The sequence below is a fragment of the Salarias fasciatus genome, assembly GCF_902148845.1.
Source record: "Salarias fasciatus chromosome 7 unlocalized genomic scaffold, fSalaFa1.1 super_scaffold_4, whole genome shotgun sequence".
Lineage (NCBI taxonomy): Eukaryota > Metazoa > Chordata > Actinopteri > Blenniiformes > Blenniidae > Salarias > Salarias fasciatus.
In genome coordinates, this window is record NW_021941229.1 from 17,333,822 (window position 1) to 17,354,344 (window position 20,523).

The 20,523-nt window shown below is 46.5% G+C and overlaps 1 protein-coding gene across 2 annotated transcripts in view; it reads right to left on the minus strand.

The window, feature by feature from the left end:
• Nucleotides 1-9,750: 9,750 nt before the first annotated feature.
• Nucleotides 9,751-20,523, minus strand: part of ctif (CBP80/20-dependent translation initiation factor) — a 53,273-nt gene continuing 42,500 nt past the window's right edge. For both annotated transcript variants that reach the window (XM_030084507.1, XM_030084506.1), the window contains 3 exons: nt 17,870-18,025; nt 12,186-12,239; nt 9,751-10,712 (listed from right to left, as the gene is read on the minus strand). In XM_030084507.1, the coding sequence (XP_029940367.1) occupies nt 10,491-10,712; nt 12,186-12,239; nt 17,870-18,025 (432 nt within the window). In that variant the 3' untranslated portion in view covers nt 9,751-10,490. The remainder of the gene's footprint in view (nt 10,713-12,185; nt 12,240-17,869; nt 18,026-20,523) is intronic.

Sequence of the window (20,523 nt, forward strand, 5' to 3'; positions counted from 1 at the left end):
GGCTCGCGGCGACTGAGTGGTTTAGAACTTTTGCCTCACAGCAAGAAATTCAACTGGGTGCTTTTCCTTTCTGTCTGTTTCTGTTTCGTGACATGGTATTTTGTGGTGAACTGGTGACTCAAAAACATTGTGTTTGTTCTCTCTGTGAAGGGCTGGGAAAGCTCTTCTTCAGCTGGGATGGGCTCAAACTCTCTGTGTGTCTGGAAAAAGTGAGTTTAAAAGATGGATATATATGAACAAAGCAGGATTTACTGTTCCACATAAAACACACAGACACATTCATCAAATATATTTCTGACTAACCATCGCGGACTGAGACTAACGCTGATGATGATGATGACTAAAATCCAGTTACGGCGATACCACTCGCTGCCGGTGGATCGTGTTCCGTGTGTCTCATGAGGAGTTGCATGTCTTGGTGGTTGTGTGGGCTGCGTGTGGGCTGCGAGCATCTCCTGACTGTAGCGCTCGCACAATAAAGACGTAACAGTTACCAGATAAAGAGGTCCACAGTGCGTTTGAGACACTGCTGCCGGTCTGGCGTGATTCAACTTTCAGTAAGTTGATCACTCAACCACAAAAAAAAAAAAAAAGAAAAGAAAGAGAAAGCAGTCTGGCGCCCTGAAACGCAGCATCATTTAGAAACACAGTCTGCCGCAATTGCTGGATCTGGTGGGCGTACGACACTCAGAAGCCAAATTCACTCTGACTCACACATCACAAATATTCTCCCCCCGCCAATACTCAGAGTTCGGACACTGACAGTTATATTTAGGGGAGTAGCACTGACGCCGCCTCACCTTCTGAATCATCCTCACCCATTATTCGGCAGCTCCTAAAATGTCAGTGCCTATCTCTCCACTTATCGCGGCCGTGTGTGGTACGCCGCCGCCGCCGCCTGCATTCATCGTTCTATATGTAACATGATGAACGCTGCTTTAGTCAGACGGTAACATGCGGCGCTGCTACTTTTATCGTCTCCTTTCAAACAAGTTGTATGTTTAATTTGTAAATACTTAGCCAGGCATCTATTTCACCATGACAACTGGCTCAACATGACGTGCTGTAGAGTTCAGGACAAGTGTGTGTGTGTGTGTGTGTGTGTGTGTGTGTGTGTGTGTGTGTGTGTGTGTGTAAACGCAGTGCCGGAGGAGGCCGGGGCATGTCCGCAGACAGAGCTGTACCTTGTACAGGAGTTCATGTGATCCCCGGGCCACGAGCTCAGCTCTTTTATGTGTGTGTTTACACACACACGCGCACACGCGCACACACACACGGTATACTGGGAACACGCCTCGCACAGCACGCCACCCCACAAATCAAAGGCCCGCTGGCACGCAGAGGAGCCGCTCTGTAAAAGTAAGAGAACGCAGACAGCTGCGGCAGTTTTGATGAAGACACGCTCAGGTTGAAATGTCAGTCGTTGCCGTCGCTTCGCCTCAGCGCCTCCTTTAAAACGCCGTCTGCAGACCTTCATCTGCTCCTCACAGTTTTCATTCCTTTTTAGTCTTTCTTTTTTTTTTTTTCATAATCCTGCGTACTTTCTCTCCTTTTCTACCTTTTTTCAGAACTTTCTCACTGTGTGTCACAGAAGTTGGGGTTGCCTAGCAACAGGGTCGTGCTTGTCGCAGCAGGTTGCCACATTGACGGTCGCTAGGCGGGGGCCTGGCAACAAAGACATCAGGTGTTACTTCCCACTGCTCGTCTGCGGACACTTCCATCGACCTCCAACGGCTGCGTGCGCGTGTGTGTGTGTGTGTGTGTGTGTGTGTGTGTGCGTCTGTTGTGTGTTCACTTCTGCTCCGGTGAGCAGCAGCCACTCTGTGGACACTGCCCGTGTCCCTTTACCGTCTCTAATTATGGTGTGTGTGTGTGTGTGTGTGTGTGTGTGTGTGTGTGTGTTGATTTCTGCTTGACTGATCGGTCACTGAGTGCAGCTCACAGCGGAAGCTTTGCTCACGCCGGCTTGTCAGCCACAAAGAAAGACACACTTCTGGGTGGCTGGTCTGGTCATGCTAGGAAAACACACACACACACACACACACACACACACACACACACACCACTGCTCATGAATTGCAGCATGTAGCTGAGGTGAACCTTGTAAGAGAGATAAAGACTGAGAAGGGGGAAATGATCTAATGATTCCCCTTCATTAATTTTCTCTGCACTGTTGATTTCCTTCCCCCCCGTGAATCTCCGCTCTTTTCACTTTTTGCTGCTGGAAGTTCACTCCATTTTGAAAACAAAAAAAAAAAAAACAACGTCCCCTCTGCCTCACCTTCACTCTCCCCTCCTTTCGCTCGTATGAAGATCCGTCTGTTGACACTGGCAGCGGGTGTGCTGCTGCTGGCAGTTACAAAGTGAGAACGGCCTACTGCAGCACACTTTTCAGCCAGGCCACTGCGAGGGCACGCACGCTCCCGAACAACACACACGTCATGCTTCCTCACCTGAAAGCCAGCAGTTTTAGGACCTGCGAATGACAAGCGTGGCGGTGCGCCATTCACGCTTGTGCAGCAATAACAACGTCACCGTGGTTTTTGACTAGCACTACGCCATTTATATACTGTATACCTTTATGAAGATTATATTCTGCTGCTATATTCTCCCCAAGCAGAGATTTATCCTGTAACTGTCGTTTTTCTTTTCCCTAATTTTTAACTAGCTGGCTCACTTTTGACGTCACTGAGCGTGACTGGAGATAAAAAGATGCAGCGGCAGGAAGCGTGCAGCAGCAGCAGCAGCAGCAGAGTGAGCCTGCCAGTCTGTGCTGAGGTCAAAGAACATTTTGGGTTCCAGAAAAAAAAAAAATCCAGTATGCTGCTGCAGTAAAATCGGAGAGGACAGAGACAGTTATAGATCCTCGTAGGCAAGCCCACACCAATCATAATACACATGCACAAATTGGATTATGCATGCACAAATCTTATTACACACAAATTTTGATGCATGCACAAATGTAAGTTTTGACTCCCAAATCTCATTAGTGACACAAACGTCATTATGCACACGCAAATATCAATACTCGTGCACCAATTGAGACACGCAACTCCCCACAAACAAGTTGCTTTTCTTCTTCATCAGGCCCATGCATGCGTTCACACACATAAAGTCCAGATTTTATGTATCGCAGGATATGTGACTGAAAAATGAATTTTATTTACTTGAGGTCCTTCTTGACTAAGTAGGTTTTTCTCAGGCGGTCTGAGCTGTCGGGCCACGTGTCCTGTGTCTCAGTCCTGTGATGGACTGACCAGCCGTCCAGACGCCGCCTCACCTTTGCACAACGTGAGTCTGGATGGACTCCAGCTGCTCGCTGCCCAACGTTGGGTCAGCTCTGTTAAAGATGGATGAGCCATTAGCTTTCCATCCATCCATCTCTCCGCTCCTTCGGTCAATTCCGGCGAACACGGGTCCAGTGACTGTCCGGTTTCCAGCAGGTTTTAATCTCTGCATCACAGTGAAATTCAGCTTCTCATTCAGCTCAGGCTGAGTTTGTATTGATTTATTCCAAAGTAAACAGTTGGTAATCATCTCAATGATTTGGCAGGTGTTTCCTTTGGTCATTAAAAACAACATAGTTATAAAATCTCTTATTGACTTTTGTTTGTGGTTGATTTATCTGCGTGGTACCTTGATTGTCTCTTCAGCTGCTGGCTCATTATCCTGTTTATATTTGTTTATGATGCTGTTGAAAACTGGCAGGTGTTGAAGGTGTGTGTGTGGGCTGGGGTCCAGCACCTCAGTATGTGTGTGTGTGTGTGTGTGTGTGTGTGTGTGAGAGAGAGACTGTTTGAATGAGTTAATGAGCTATGAATGCATTCTGTTAGTTCGTGGCCGCAGAAACCATTAAATTGGCGAACGAGCTGACTCGGCGGTTCCTTCACCAAAAAGAGCCGCTGAACCAGTTCATTCAGGAAGTGAGCGGGTCATGTCATCATTTCCTGCGGCGCTTGCCCAGGAAGCTGAAATACAGCTTTTCGGTTTCCGCCTGGGTTGAGATCACCTCACACAGTTCCTCGAAATCCCGTTTTGCTCAAAATATTGTGGGTGAAAGTACAACGCTGTCGAATTTTTCCAACTTTTTCATCCCCATTTGAGTCTCATCTGACTGCTATTCACTTGAAGAAGTCATTTTAGCATTGCTTTTGGGCTTTTTTGGCCTCCATTTGTGAGACAGTTATATTCTTAAAAATCAACTTTTCATTCTAAGCCAAAGAGTGGAAGCACAAGCTTGGATATTTCAAACACTTGTATATCGCTGCATCCTACAAAGCGACTTTATCCATCAAAAAATATCACCAAAATTATGTTTTTGTTATTATATCCAGAGAAATGAATGTAACACAACACTAAATCAAGCTTTTCATGAAAGTCGATGACAATAAACCACTTAAGGCTGACAGTAAACGGCAAACCTTTAATAATCTGTCTAAGTATGCTTATGCTGTTGCTTATTTTTATTCCGTTTTACATATTGCAGTAAAAATAGTGTTAAATAGATTGAAATTGCTGGAAATAAAAAGTTTCATTTGCTTATTTCTGCTGCTGAAAAGTATTATGTCAACATTAAGCACAACGAAAATTTAAAGCGCTGGTGACTTTTCATTTCATGTAATTCTCTCATTTTTTTAAAATACACAAAAATACTTTGGCAAAAGCAGTTAATTCCAGGGAAAACATAGCTTATGTTTGTGAGAGAGCGTTGATGTGGAAAAACATCATGAATTCATAATAAATGAATGTTGCTCAGAGATCTACATGAAGCTCCAGTCTCCAGCCAGTGGAAAAAAAATGTCTGCATCCAAATATAGTGGAGATAAAATCTGTTTTTTGGGGAGTTGAATAAACTGCAGCGCTGAAGCTGCCGCTGAGATGGAAAGGTCAAGAGAGCGAGCTAAAACCACTCCGTAGCCCACAACTTATTGATTTCTCCCACAGCAAAGCGCACTGTAAAAAACATCTGGGGATGCTTCTGTGTGTTTTAACTCCACTTTGTTTTACACAATATCTGGCCTCTGCGCCCCTCCGAATAAACAGAACACACTCGGCAGAGCTCTCCTCCGGTTCGCCTGTGTGCTGATCAAACACAGAAACACACACGCCGTGCAGACAGGAGGACGCGCACACACACACACACACACACACACACACATAAAAAAAAAAAGCCGAGCTCTGAGAGATACGAGCGCGTGAGCCATCAGACAACTGGAGAGTATGAGACACATCCGCAAAGAGCTACTCGAGCGCGGGATCCGCCGGCGCTCCACTTGTTTAAGTTTGTGGGAGAGTGTGTCTGAGTGTGCGAGCCGTTATCTTAATGCGAGTGTCCTCCCTCCTCGTCTCTGGTTCGTCATCAAGGCCAGCGGAGAGGCAGCCAGCTTTTTGTCTGGCTCAAACAATGGGCGATACTGGTGTGAGTCACCCCGCGTGTGCGCGGACGCGCACGCATCCATTCATCCGGCAGCGCCGGCGGAGAGCGCAAGGCAGAGCTCAAGTCTCTGATATGGCGCCCGGAGGCCGGCGCAATTACGTTTATTCCTTCAGTCTGCGCCGCGGCTGCAAGTAATGATTGTTTACACGATCAATTAATCTGCCCGTTATTTCCTCAATGAAGTGAATAATCGTTCAGCGTTCAGATTAATGAGAGATTTGACGCACGGGAGCCACTGTGCTTTCAATCTATCCGTTTTGATGAAACCTGGAATCCGGTGCAGGGAAAACAATATGGAGGTGATTCTGACGAACTCCCAGAATGCCGTGTGGAAAGAGTTCAGACGCTCAGACTGCTGCAGGAATGAGACTAAGCAAACCCAGGCTCGCTCTGCTATCCAGGGGATCGAGGATGTTTCCTGCTATCACCAAAAGTCAGCTGGGACTGGCTTTTTTTTTTTTTTTTTTTTTTAAATGACTTGATAAAAATGAATTAAATAAGACTACAGAGCTTCTTTTTTTTGTGATTCTTAAGAACTGTTTGAACTCAAACTTTCCAACTATAAAATTTATGAGCTCAGAATATTTCTGAGGTCACACTTAATGTGAAATGTTTTGGAGAAAAAGGGGGGTACATAAAACCTAATGACCAACTGGAAGCCTTAAGGTGGCGAATGATCAGTTCTCATGATTGCGATCAATTGAAGTATTAACGTGCTGCTTGTGGTGATTGTATCTGGTGATTCACTGAACTTTAGTTGGTCACAGAGCTTGTTTTATTCAACTATCCCCTCCAAAAAAAAAAAGCCAATGGAGGAAATCCCAGCGGTTTTTTTTAACTGCATCATCCCTGCAGCACTGTTGAATAATGCAATAAACTCGTAAACAGGCAGAGAGAAGCATCCGACGACTACATTATTCTCCTGCTCTACACCAGTAATCTATAATCAAAGCAACTGTTCGATTTGAATCCATTTATTGGCTCTGTCAAGTCATCTATTTCGCAAATAACTGTGAGCATAAATGGAGGCACAGAGCCTGCAGACTTTCCTTTCACTCATCAGTGTACGGCTCCACTAATTTTCTCCTCATTGTGTCGCTCCGCTGGCAGATAAATGACCCTTTTGTGGAAATGTGATCTAATTCCGAGCCGGGTGCATACAGTAGCTATAGTATCTTTCCAGTATGGGCTCCGGCAGCATTGTGGCCAATATTATCCCTGAAGGCTAACGCGCCTGTTCCACTGTCTGTTTTCACTGCGCTGAGCTAAATTAACTGTGATGCTAATTGTCAGCTGGGGCCGGCTCTGTCTTTCTTCCACCTTTCGCAATTATTCCATTCGACCATATCTATATATAAATATATAGGATATCCATATGCTTCCTTGCTTCATCTCCTCCTACATTTGCTGTCACCACTGCTTCCTCCTCTCTCGCTTCTCTCCGTGAGCGGAGTGTGTTTTCCGAAGCAGTAAAAGTAGATCTTGCTTACTGTGGCTCTTTGCGTTGCGTTACAAGAGGAACTTACACGTGTTGTGATTGTAAATGAAATAAACCCACAGTCGTGAAGCCATCTGTCAAGGCGACGGCGGAGGAAACGTTTCATCCCGTCGAAGGCATTTGAATATTCAAACGTGTGGGAGCTCGCCGATCGATGTGGTCGAGGGTTGAAGGACGTCCTGCAGGTCTGGCGGTGCGGGACGCTCCGGCGGGGGAGGCGGACTCCGGCGCCGAGAGCTCCCGCCGGGACGCCCGCAGTCGCACAGCCCCCGGGCTCGTGTCGGGGGTAACCAAAGGCAAATCGGCGGTCAAGGGCGTTCGGCGGCGCCCGACGCACGTGGCGCGCTGTTAAAATTCTGGAGCGAGGCCGGCCTGACGTGTGACGGCGTAAAGGCAGAGGCATTTAAATGAGGACTTCCAGCGTGCGCACGTATGGATTGTTAGCGTAATGACCTACTGCGGTGCAAAGATTAGTTACGCCGTCTATCTGCTTACGGCAGAGGGAAGCGTGTGTGTGTGTGTGTGTGTGTGTGTGTGTGTGCGCGCACCATTGTGCTTCCTTTGTGATGTGTGAATGCCTCGATGACACCACGCTGACTTCCATGTGACTGTTGATGAGGGAGTGCACAGAAAACACGCTGCACGTCGCTCCACCGCTTCATTTTTTTTTTGTATCCTGTTAGTTTATTTTTCAGTTGCTTAGAAAAACAAACAACAACTTACAGATGACCCGCCGACGCCAGCCTAAAGCTCGCCTGAGCTCCATTTTTATTTATTTTTTTTCCCCCCTTCCAATATTCATGAGAATATGCAAATGAAGGTGCATCTCATTCAGTTGTCGAGAGTCACATGACCCGTGCAGAGGGGTCCATAAGGGCACGCAGGGTGGGGTGGGAGGCTCCACAGACGACGGGGGGGGGGGCAATTCCCTCCTGCCCCAAAACTGCTGTGAGAGCGAGCCGCTCTTTGCATAATGGACACTGACTGACTGACGGGCTTTTCTTCTTCTTCGTTTCGCAACGTAAAACACAATAATACCACACTTACACACTTGCCAGCAAGCTAGGTATCACTGTTTTGGATGTATTAAAACCCACCTGAAGAAGAAGAAGAAAAAAAAAAAAACTTTCAATGAGCTAAATATAATTTAAATACAATGCTAGAAATAAGTGAAGACAACAAAAGACAAAAAAAAAAAAAAAACCCAACAACAATAAAACAAATTACTTTTTGAGCAGACACACACACATACAGTTGATCAGGTCTGTGAGCTTTGAATCACATGTTCAACCTATTTAACCCTCTGGGGTGTGTTTCTACCACACAGGATTTTAATTCTTGATGCAAGACACAGAAAATAATATAAAAAAACACTTAAAACTGCCCACAGGGATTCAGTGGGAAACCAAGCATATGTATGCATGTGCACTTGTGCATGTATGTATGTATGTGTGTGTGTGTGTGTGTGTGTGTGTGTGTGTGTGTGTGTGTGTGTGTGTGTGTGTGTGTGTGTGTGTGTGTGTGTGTGTGAGTGACGACTCCCGGGCTTAAGAAGCTACTTCCTGATAGACGATGGGCCTTCGAGCCTCACAGCCAGCCTTTCTATGTGTAACACCTCGGTTGCACTATTCCTCCAATATTTCAGTGTTATTAAAATACTTGCAAATATACTGAATGCAGAATATATATATATATAGAGAGCCCATTTACAAATGGTACGTGATTGGCTTGGTACGTCAATATCATAACACACACATTAGCTTGAATAAGGGTCACAGATGACTAACTAGTATGAGGTTAAACAGTAAGATTTTTTTTTTCCTCTTTTCATCGTTGTCCTCTTCAAATACACTGGTTAATAGTTGTTGCTTTTCTTCAAAAAGAAAAAAATTTTTTTGAAGAAAACAAAGCAAAAATCAAATGGAGTCAATATTAAACAGCATGAAAAATGTCCACTGCAATGAATGGCTTGAAAAGGAGAACGATTCCAAGCACTTCCCTTCTGGATCTGTGTGCCACGCTTCGGATTTTTAGTCATCGCATCGCCGAATGTTTCCTTCAGCAACCAAACAACATGATTAAAGTCCAGCTGTTTAGTCCTCGGCCTGCTCCCCCGAACAAGAGAGCTCCTATGAAAATGGATAATTGACAAGGCCACTAGTCCATTACCGCATCCTAAAACCCCTCGCTACGCTCAGCCCACTTACTCATCTCACTACTGAGATTCATTACTGACTTTCGCGTTTTTCAATTCTGAAAGCAAATTGCCTCAAAGCAGTGCAAAACAAGTCAAACCTGTGCAATAAGGCCTACCGCTATGATATCTCATACATACGTCTCACCGTAAAAAGTGAGCCTTCCAAATGAATCGTCAATAGTAAAAACCCATAAATGATTAAAAAATATAATAATATAACAATAACAACGTGGTGGTGGTGGGTAAGAAAGCATTGGACATGCACGGCTTCATCAGAGAAGAGACACAGCCCCGAAAGACAAAAACAAAAGAATTATCAGACAAAAGTGTCTGCTTCAATTTTCTAATGCCGTCGCCCCCTCCCCCCACCGCCACGTTTCCGATGCTCCTATTGGTGACACCGGCCTGAGCTCGGGGATCCGGGGTGCCGGCGGGGTGTGTTGGGAGCGTGTCGTCTCACAGCGGCTCAAGCGGCCATCTGCCACCCTACTCTAGCCAGCCTGATCCTTATCCCCAGCCCAGCCCGGCCCAGCAGGCCCGCTGTCTCATCCCCTCAAAAAGGCTTCCTGCTGCGGAGGAGGGAGGAGGGGGAGGAGCGCTGGGGGAGACAAAGGCGGGGGGGAGGGGGAGGGAGCCTGTGGGAGTTGGGGAGCTCGGCGGCGAGGCCCCCTTTGACCTGGTCCCTTGGCCCGGCGGGGCAGACGGCCCAGACAGCACCGTGTCTGCTCACCCTGCCTCCTCCTCCTCCTCCTCTTTTATCAGCCACACAGACTCCGGGGGCTGACGGAGAGACGAGGAGGAGGGGGGGGGGGGGGGGGGGGGGGGGGGGGGGGGGTTTGGCAAATGAACACAATGAAGAGGCTGACACAGACCACCCTGACCTCCTCCACCCGCCCGCACACCCCTTCCCCTTTTCCATTCATCTTTGGGTACAGATCTCTCTATTCCCTACGGACAGGCAGCTGCCCTCCCCCCACCCTCCCCCATGACCCCCTCTCTCGTCTGTTCTCCCCCTTCTTTGTCTCCGGCGCAGCCACAGCCGGCCGGGCTCCCAGACTTCTGTGTGTGGCTGAGCACGCCCCTACTGGCCACGCACCAGCCATTATTTCCTCCGGTGTGCGTCCGGCTGCCTCCACGGCTCAGGGACGCCTGTTTGTGTGTTGCTGGCTCACGGCGGTGGGCTAATTATAGAATTCAGCTCAATATCCACATAAAACGTTTGACTACTCAGGCAAGAGAGTGTTTAGTTAAATTAAAGATGAAAAAAAAAAAATCTCTCCTCGGGAACTTGGAGGGGGGGGGCTTGTTCTCCACTGTCCCTAATGGGGCGGGAGGGAGGGAGGGGGGGGCGCTGGCACCTAGGCAGTGGTGGTGAGCTTTTGGATGGTGCGGTTGTAATATTGGGTGGTGAGGGCCTCCAGGGGGCTCCAGCGGTGTGCGTGCAGCTCGATGACCTCCATGAGCAACGAGCGGGTCAGCTGGGATTCGGCCGGACAGAGCATCTTGTCCCTGACGGCCGCCAGCAGCTCCGTCATCATCTCGGGGAGCTGCTCCTCCAGGAGGCGGCCCGCACTCTGCAGCTGGTGGAGACACCAGGGGGGAGGGAGGGAGGGAGGGACACGGGCGAGAGAGTGAGAGGATGTGAAGAGGTAGGAGGTGAGGGCGAAGCGTGTGCACGTCCCTCCCTGAGAGCAGGAGCGAGACAGTGTCTGGCACCTCGTTGTTCTATATAGAATCAGACAGGAGAGGTTCACACACCCTCTGGCCACAGAGAGGGCCGTGTGTGTGTGTGTGTGTGTGTGTGTCTCATTTGGGAGCATCTGTGAAGAGCAAGTTCAGATTTCACCTTTCTCTCCCACTTTGTGTGGATTACAAAATGTTTTTCTCAGTTATTCCATACACTTCTAGCTTCTCGCTGACGTTATTGCTCCCTTCGAAGTTGCAGATTGAAGGGAACTTTGACGACTTTCACCTGGAAGAAGATCCTCACGGCAGCCGGAGAGCTTCGGGCCGCTTTGGTCTGTGTTTACTTTTGGTCTGAATAATGCAGACGATCAAACGGATCCCTGGAAAAACCAGCTGCAGTCGCTCTCCTTGTCTTGTCACTCAGACTCCACAACTTCTTAATGAACTGGTGAGCGGGAAGCAGGACGTCGTCTGCCATCGTTACACGGAGACGGTGTTACAACATGTTCTTCCATCCGTTTCTAACATCTGCTGGAAGAAGCAGTTACCATAGAAACCAGCGGATCCTGATCCGTCTCGCCTCCCTCACGTTTCTTCACTGTCTCACAGTGACGCCGCCGCTCGCTCGGCAATAATTGCGTCACGCAAACTAAATTGATTTAGGAAGTTCCTGTGAACATTTCTTAATGACTGCGTGGTCAGTTGTCATGTCAGACTAGCTGCTTGTTTTAACAATCCAACATGTCGGGAGTCCCTGGATTGGTCGTCCTGGTCCTGCAGGGCCTCCGTGCTGCATATTCTCAATGCCCCACCCCAGCACGGATTTCCCAGGGGAGACTAAATTGACAGTATCCGGATAAACTAAGGTGTGTTTCTCTGAGTGTCGTTTGCCCTGTGGGAACGTCTGCAGGAGCGGCAGCTTTCCTCACAATAACGGCGCTGACGGTTTCTGCTTTAAGGTGCTTGTTGTGTCTTTTAGTTATGTATTAAAAAAGAAAAAAAAGAAAGAAACCTGTGGAGGGACGAGTTTTACACGCACTGCGGGGGACATCTGACAGTGGAAAGAACAAATTTGCAGTTCCCATAAAGCCACAATGGTCACATTAATTAGAAAAACACAGCAGGTTAACATAAACCTTTAAACTGTGCTACTGTCTCGCCTGCAATGAGCCAAGTCTCTGATACCTTTTATATCCTGACCTTTAGAGAACAGATAAACAGAAAACACGATTCTCTCAGTTACGTTTAAACACATGATGTATTATTTTAACCACGGTTTAAGGATTTTGATACACGCTTTGTGTTGCATTGTGTTTTCACTGAGGACATTTCGTGTGTGTGTGTGTGTGTGTCTGCGCGGTTCATACCTCCATTGAGCAACAGAGGACCGCATCTTCCTTCACATCTGTAGACTCCAGCAGCTGCGAAGGACAACAACAAACGGTATGTAACTACAGCGGGAAAAGCGAAGGGCTGCAAGATAACTGCATGAATTCGGGATGAATCCAAATGTGGCAATATCAAGATGCCAAGCGTGGCGAGTGAACTGAACCTAGAAGATAAGCATTGTATGTGTTTGGATTTAGACCACATGGGGAGATTAGGCGAATGCAAGTGTTTGTGTGTGTTAATCAGTTCACAAGAAATAGGAAAGGGGGGGGAAGAGAGAAGATCTAATCCTCACTGTAAATATTTTCGACATTAACATTTTAAATCTTGGAAGGCAGCAGACGCCGCCTTCAGCCGGGTAAGCCAGCAAACATCACACATCAAGGCTCGCTTTATTCACAATGTACATACACACACAGCGACGCACAGACACACTGTAAACACGCAGTGTAGCCAAAGACAAACAGTGGAGCTGGTAAACATGCTAGCTGGCTTTCCCCCCGCCACACACACACACACACACACACACACACACTGGCCCCATGCACAGATGGGCATACAACTGGCACTTTCAAACAATGCTGGGAGGGATGGTGACAGAGGGCGGCGGAAACAACAGAGCCTCCCGCGCTGGAGCTTCTCATGTCAGGCCGCGGCCGGAGAGGAATTTGGATAAACGCTCTTTTTCTAGCTCCAAGACCAACTTTTTTTTTTTTTTTCCCCCTACAAGTGTGTTTACAAAGTGGTGCTTTGATTGACCTGGAGGAGGGAAGGAAGTCACAGAGAGGAGGGGAGGGGGGCCTGTTTTGAAAATGAGGAAAAAACAGTGTGTAAACGTGGGTTCAAGCTAACAATCAAGAAAAAAATAAGTCGAGTCAAAGCATGGAAGCCAGGAAGTCACCGCATTTCGGAGAGGGAGCTTTTAATAACAGCACTGTATAAAATAATAACATCTTCACACCAATGTTCCTACAAGGAATTAACCCTGGAGTCTGCAGCGTCTCTCCCTGTTGTTTTGTGTTTTCATCCACAGCTTCTCCAGGCCTGGTGCATTACTGCTGCGGTGATAATGGAGCAGAGATCCCCAGGAGAGAGAGAGAAAAAAAAAAGAGCTTGCAGACCTTTAAATATCAGATCTCCTCTCACTGGGACTTAAAGTTACTAACTAGCCGGTGAACATAGTGGAGTTTTTAGTACCTGAAGCTACATTATCCTTTTGAGACGTGGCGGTGATAAAAACCAGAGTTAAAAGAGTATTTGACTTTGACCTGATTTATATTAAACCTGATCAATACGGCGTCTACAGTGTTGTAATCTCAGCTATGAATCTTTTACTTTTGGACACATGAGCCACAACATGAAGTCAAGTTCAGCATCAGCACCAAAATCAAGGTATAATGACATCTTTGCGAAGTGTGTAGCTCACATTTTGTGTACATTAACTAGTTTAAGATATCCAAATAAAAGCCAAAGCATCGCTTTTTGCCATTAAATGCTCCTGGTGTAAACATAACCAAACACCTGACTCCATCTGCTTTATCCAATCGGGGGGTGGAGGAGGGCTGGAGCGGATGCCGGCGGACTACGGGCACAGCCAGGGAACACCATGGACAGGTCGCCGGTTCGTGTTTCATTTAGAGAGAAACACTGTCATAGAAACACTGTCATAACACCATCTGATGTTTCTCAAGTGCAAAAAGAAACACGGGATGCTGCGGTCCGCGCTCGGTACGGGCCGGCCTCTTCTTTCCACAATGTAAGCTTAATGGTATTCCACCTATCATTCAGACGCGGCAGTGGCGGCGACGTCAGCTCCTCAGTATGCTCAGACGGGCGTGGTGACAGTGCGGCTGTTTGATGTGGGAACTCCAGACCTGTCGTTTTCAGAGACGGGGAGCCGTGTGACAAGCGGGATTAGCTCATAATGAGCTCTCTGGGGAAACCGCCGGTGAAGTTTTGCTCAATATGAGTAAAACGGTCTAATCTATGCTCATCTATCAACAGCTCTCCAATCTATAGTGATGGCTTTTTCTCCCCCAGCGCCGTCTTTGTCAGTGCTGCACCATAACATGCATTCCACTGCTCCGCGTTATCGTGGTTTTCAAGTCGAAAGGGAACATCTGCACGCAAAAAAAAAAAAAAAAAAGTTTCTCAATGCAGTGTTTCGCCTGCTTGAGCAGAAACAGTCAAACGGCCGGCTCGCTAAAGCCTGCACAGGGGAGCCTCAGAAGCCCGTATGATTTCCATTTACAGTCTGATATTCCAAAGACATTTGATCGCAAACATAAAAAGCAACTGAATCTGGGGCAGCTATGATCCTCTCATCGGATGAAATGCATCCAACATGATAACAACACATTGAGTGACTCAGTGAATTCATCAAAGGAGCCATCCTCATTAATGTTGACGTTTATTCCCATTCTTCAGCTCCACCGTATCACTCGGCCATATGTACCGCTTTGGTCTGAATATGAGATGAGCCTGATCATGAGATGACTTTTCATATGTTTGGAAAACAGTTCAGATGAACAAATCGTGCTTTTATGAAGATATGAAATGTATTTTCAGGAATGAACATGAAATTACACGGCAATTTTCTTCATTACACGCAGTTTTATGCAGTCTCCAGTGGGCTCGGCTCGTTCCTCCAACAGATTCCCGTCGCCCTCAGTATGGTCACATGATCACCAGGTCGCCGTTCATTGTGCAGCTCTGACGTCTGACCGGCTCACTCCGGTGTCTGCGGCTGCGTCCAGCATGTTCCTCTGGTTTTCCGATGCCACGCTTTTTTTTTGTTTTTGTTTTTTACATGCATAACTTGGCAAAACACTGGGAGCTCATTACAACTGGAATGAAAAAACAATCCCACTCTTTCAAACCTATTTTCAAGAAATGTCAAAACTGGTGTTTTCTACACTTCATGCAACACTATACTGGTGGGAAGTCATATGTGAAATGTATATGATCATAAAGCCCACACTGACTTTCAACAAAGTATACCAAGGCGCCATATAAATAGCCCCTCATGTCATCGGTGTATGTGCATACTCCCTGCAATGTGCCACCGCAAACCAATATCCTGATGACGGCTACTGTGGGCCACATGCGAGTCATCTGCCTCAATAAAACATGGTGTTATCTGTCAATTCGGATTCCCTGACATCTGCCCTCCCGCTGTGTCCACAGCTCTCAGAGTACGCAGGTCTGCCCCTTAGACATAGACACTGTTTTGATTTCTTATTAGGTTCTATGTACTACACATATTTTTGGCATTTTTATGGTGAGGGATAATAACATAAGCTCACTTTTCATGTTTCATGGGTGTATCATTATAGTTACAAACTTCTGATATCACATGCTGTTTGTTTCACTTTTTTTTTTTTAAACAAACCACAAAAATAGGCTGAAACTGGAACAAACAAACCTACATTAAGAAGACTGTTGCCTTGTATTTCATCTAAAAACCGAAAACAATCAGTAAAACTTGCTTTTTAGCCGCTGCGACTTTCATCTGTTAAGTAGTCGCCATTATGTTTAAAATGGGGTAACGGGAAGTACCGATTCAACTACTTTACTGAAGTACGGATGAAAAAGTAAAGACTCAGACGTCTAATCAAAGTATAAAAGGGGAAAGTAGCCATTTGAGGGACATTTGAAAGAGGTTCGTGTTCTCCGTGCCAACAACTTCAATCATTTCTCTTAAATGAGGCCATTAATGGGGAGTGTCCTTCAGCTCTGACTCACAGACATCTAATAGGTGTCTCTTCTGTGTGGTCCTATTTTCCTCTTTTGCCTATTCTATCTAATTGCATGTTTTCATGTCAGCCCCAGATTGAACGCACTCAAGAATACAAAAAAGATTGTATTTTGTTTTTTTTTCTTCCTTTTTGTCTCATTTCTTAAAGCAGAGATCGGTTTTGATGACTAACCGGAAGATTCCTTGACTTACTGCGACGTCTACAGTGATTACGATGTAGGGTTAATTTTTAAATACAAAGCCTCTAAACCTGAAGATAACTGAACAACCTCAATACAAAGTTTCCAAGCAAGCAGTAATCACAGAGGAACGTCTAGCCGCCAGGTGAAAAGCCTCTTTGTGGCTGAATGAGGAGTCGGTCACATTAAAGTTACTGTTAACAGTAGGGTTGCATGGAGTGGAGTTTGCATGTTCATCCTGTACATTAAGTAGAATAGAAAATGGATGGATGGAACAAATAAACACTGTCTTAACATTTAGAATAAATGTGAATAATTTAAAGTGTAAACTCAGCTGAGGACTAGCGGTGTGCGTATGTTGTACCTGTGTAAAAATTACAAGGTTGTGTTGGACGGCGCCGGGATCACAGGATGACAGCTGTAGCAGTTTGTCAGACATGAATGGATGAGATCACCTCTCATTAAACCGACATAAAGCTGTCATTCACAAATACACCACCACAGCACTGATAGTCCTGTTCGGCAGGCAGGCTTACAGAAAAGAGCCACACTTCAACAGTGTCATGCAAGAACACACACACACACACACACATTGTGCGTGTGCACATTGGGGTATAGAGCTTGTAGCTGAAATCTGACAGCCACAAGTTACAACAGGACAGTGGAAACGGCGGACAGATCAAAGTCGGGACCAGTGGCTGTGGGGAATGGAGAGTTTCAGATGAAGGCTCGACACACAGTCCCATCAATATTTTGACATTCTGTTAAAAAAAAAAAAAAAAAAAAAAAAGTATCACCACTCTGCAAATGACACTGCTGATGCAGTAATACAGAGGTGTGTATTTGTGCGTATTTCTGTCTGGTTGACTCCACACCCTCCGTCTCGCTGTCGAGTCTTTTAACAAGCTGAGATAATGCCCGGGGCATACCCTCAGACAGGGTGTGGATGGCGTTAGCTTTGTGCGACTGCTGGAACTCCTCAGCGAGACGCCGGGTGTGGGTTCAGTGCCAGACTGACGCGAGGTGTGGACGCGGCTGGTAAAACTAGTCGGCGCGCGCCTGAACACCTGCCATCGCTCGGTCCTCCGGCTTTATAAGCAACGCATTCAAAAAAAAATAAAAATGTTTCATCCGCCTTTTTCTTCTTGTCTACCTGTCGGGTCATGAGCACGCTTCCTCTGCCGTAACCGTCGACCTGACCACTGTCTCCTGCACTTCCCCTCACCTCCTTACCCCCCCCCCCCCCCCCCCCCCCCCCCCCACCACAACTCGCTTCCTCTTTCAGTGTTTCATCCGTCGTCGACCACTTCTGTATAGTGGTGCGTCTGCTGTGGTCGCCCTATATGGTTTCCATGGTGACCAACGGAGAGAGTGTGCAAGAGAGCACGACCGGCTGATGAGAACTGAATCTGGGGTCAAACGCATTCCTGGAACTGATGGCGTCCTGACCGTTTGCACCATAAACCCGTCACCGCTGTGGTGTCTGGAGTCTAGACGAGGTCTGAACAAGAGAAAAAAAAAAAAAAAAAAAAACAGCAAAAAACAGGAAACTCGTCCTCTGCTCAACACAACAGCAGCAACATGCTGCTGTTGTTTGTATGTTTATTGTTTTCTGTGACCAAGAATGTGGAGTTCTTCTTTTTTTCTTCCTGTAGTTCAACGCATAGTTGCAGTGATATTCTCTATAACAACATGTATGGCGCCGACGGGCGGATTGCGAGGATACCTCTCGTAGGCAGGTGTAGATGGGACACACCAGCACCCTGAACGGCTCCCCGGAGCTGCTCCTCATGGTGCTGAACACTTCGCACAGGAAGGTGATGAATCCCAACCACCGCTCCACGTCTGACTGCTGCAGCTCCTCGCGGCGGGAAAAGTCCCTCTGTGGAGGAGGAGAGAGACCGTACAAACAGACGCATGTTTACTCGGGAAATTACACAAGACATTACAGCTTTTTGCAAATGCGGTACAAGCTGTGTGTGGGCAGCAAAAAGTGGGCAGATATTTAAGCGTTTCATAAATTCATAAGCAGCGGTGGTAAACTATCCTTCCTGACAGAGGCATTAATCACCATTAACATCTTTGCTATCTCTCTAATGGGAGTTTTTGTAGGTGGCACACATATTAACCTCACGCCTTAAGGTACTTAAAGCCAAAAAGCAGCTGAAAAGCACATTAAACAAATTCATGAATTTCTTTTATCTGGCAGAAGTAGAGGAGAGTATGTTAATTCAGTTTGAAAGTGGAGGGGAGTGAACTATGTCAGAGCTGTGAAAGTGTTGGGGTTAATATGGGTTAATGCTTTATGTGCACTCGTAGAGATGTTATTCAGCAGGTTAAACCGAAACTTCAGCGACGGCCGGGACGACTCGCCACGCTTCTCACATCCTCACTGCCTGTTAGGAATGGAGTGCTGGGGAAACATGAGGCGCTTATGTTCTCATAGAAGTGTATAGAACTTTACCAGAGGCCTGCTTGTACACAGACACACAGAAAATAAACCAAACGGCAACCATACACCTCTATGGACAATGATTCAGTAATGACAAGAAATGCACTAATCGTTACAAAGTAGATCTTTCAGTTTCCTCAAACATTTCATCAAGCAAGCGACTATATTGTTCCTTTCACGCAAAATCAAAATGATGAGTTCAATAAAGTGGCGCCAGAAACTGAGAGCTTGTTCAGGATTACAAGAATTAGTCAGAATTTAAGAAAAAAAAAAAAACATTCAGCTTCACACCCACAAATTAACATTTCAATTTGCCTCTTTGGTACAATATTTCAATGTATGCACACAAACCAGTGTAAAACGTGCACAACGCTCTCTACTGTAGGACGCCATCACTCAGTCGTGTGACAAATATGGGAAAAAAAATTATAGCTAACCTTCATCAGATCCTCAGGGAGACTTTTTGTTTTGCATTTACAGACTTCCTTCATTCTTTCAAGCTATAAAGGATGAAATATGTCTGACTTTGAACCATTTTTTTGCAAACAGAATTTAACTGTTTTTTTTTTCTTTCCCATGACTTTGAAAAACCACTCAATTCAAAAGTGTATTGACATACTCTGCAATATAAAAAAGATAAGACGTTCGTAAGCATTTCATTGAGTCTTCTATGAAAGGTTTAAAACACAGCATATATTTCAGGATCTCTCCACTTCCTTGAAAACGTGGCACCGTTGTCAGAGAAGAGACTATGTGGGAAAAACAATCAGCCCCAGTGCTTGTGTTTTACAAAGCTGAGCAGTCACACACTTAATTGCCCCCATATTGAGATCCAGGGGTCTAGAAGCAACACCGTTAATGAAGACCTTCATGAGCCCACTTATGACATTTAAAATGTTATAAGGCGGAAAACAACAACCAAAAAAAAAAAAAAAAAAAAAAAGTCAAAATGTCAAAGGCAAGAAGGGGGTCTGTGCCCGGCTGGGAAGTGGAATTAGAGTGAGAATAAAAGAAGAGAGGGGACCACACGGCGGCGATAAAAAAAAAAAAAAAAAGTCGAGAAGCGGGTAAAAGGATCAAGGCGGTATTCGCCGCTGCTGGATCTGGGATAAAAATCTCAACATCTAAAGGAGGAGGTGTTTAAATGGAAAAACACAAAAACACAAGGGAGGAGGAAAAAAAAAAAAAAAAAGGAAAAAGAAAAGAAGAGTGTGGGAGTGTAGTGGAAAAGAGCATCCGTGGGAGAGGGAAGCAGGAGTGAGGAGACGCGGCGAAGCAGCAGGTGGGTTAACATTCAGCCCCTGAATGTCATCTGATGGGAGCGTGAGCGTCCTGTTTGCCGCCTCCACGGCTGCCGGCCGCGGCGGCGGAGTCTCTCTGGCTGTCACCGCGGAGTGAAGGGTGAACGGGGGAAGGAGTGCGGCGGTGGGGGTCGGGTCGCGCGGTTCGACGTGGCGAGCCACTGGCCCATGACGTTCTGGGTGAGGGGAGGCGATAAGATGGCTGAGCACGGGAACGGAGAGCTCGTGGGGGGGACAGGGGGCGCGGTGGGGGTGATGAGGAGGGGGCAGTGGAAATTGTAACGGCTGAGAGGATGTTTTCATCATGGGTGCGAGACTGGAACTGTGCAGTTAAGTGTGTGGATGGAGGGTGAAAGGGGAACAGGTCGCTCTCTCCCCTGGGTGTTTAGATTAGCTACTTTGCCCACTGACATTTACAGCGTCTCTCTCACACACACACACACACACACACACTCACACACAGTTGGCCTCCACCTGAAAGTTGTCATAAAACTAAGCATGGATGGAGCTGCTGAAATTAAAGAGGTTTCAGGAAAATATACTGCTTCACTGAATGCCTTCTGCCGCATAATCACGGGCTATCTCACAATTAGCTTTAAAAGGCCATCTTGCTTCTGGCAGCGTTTA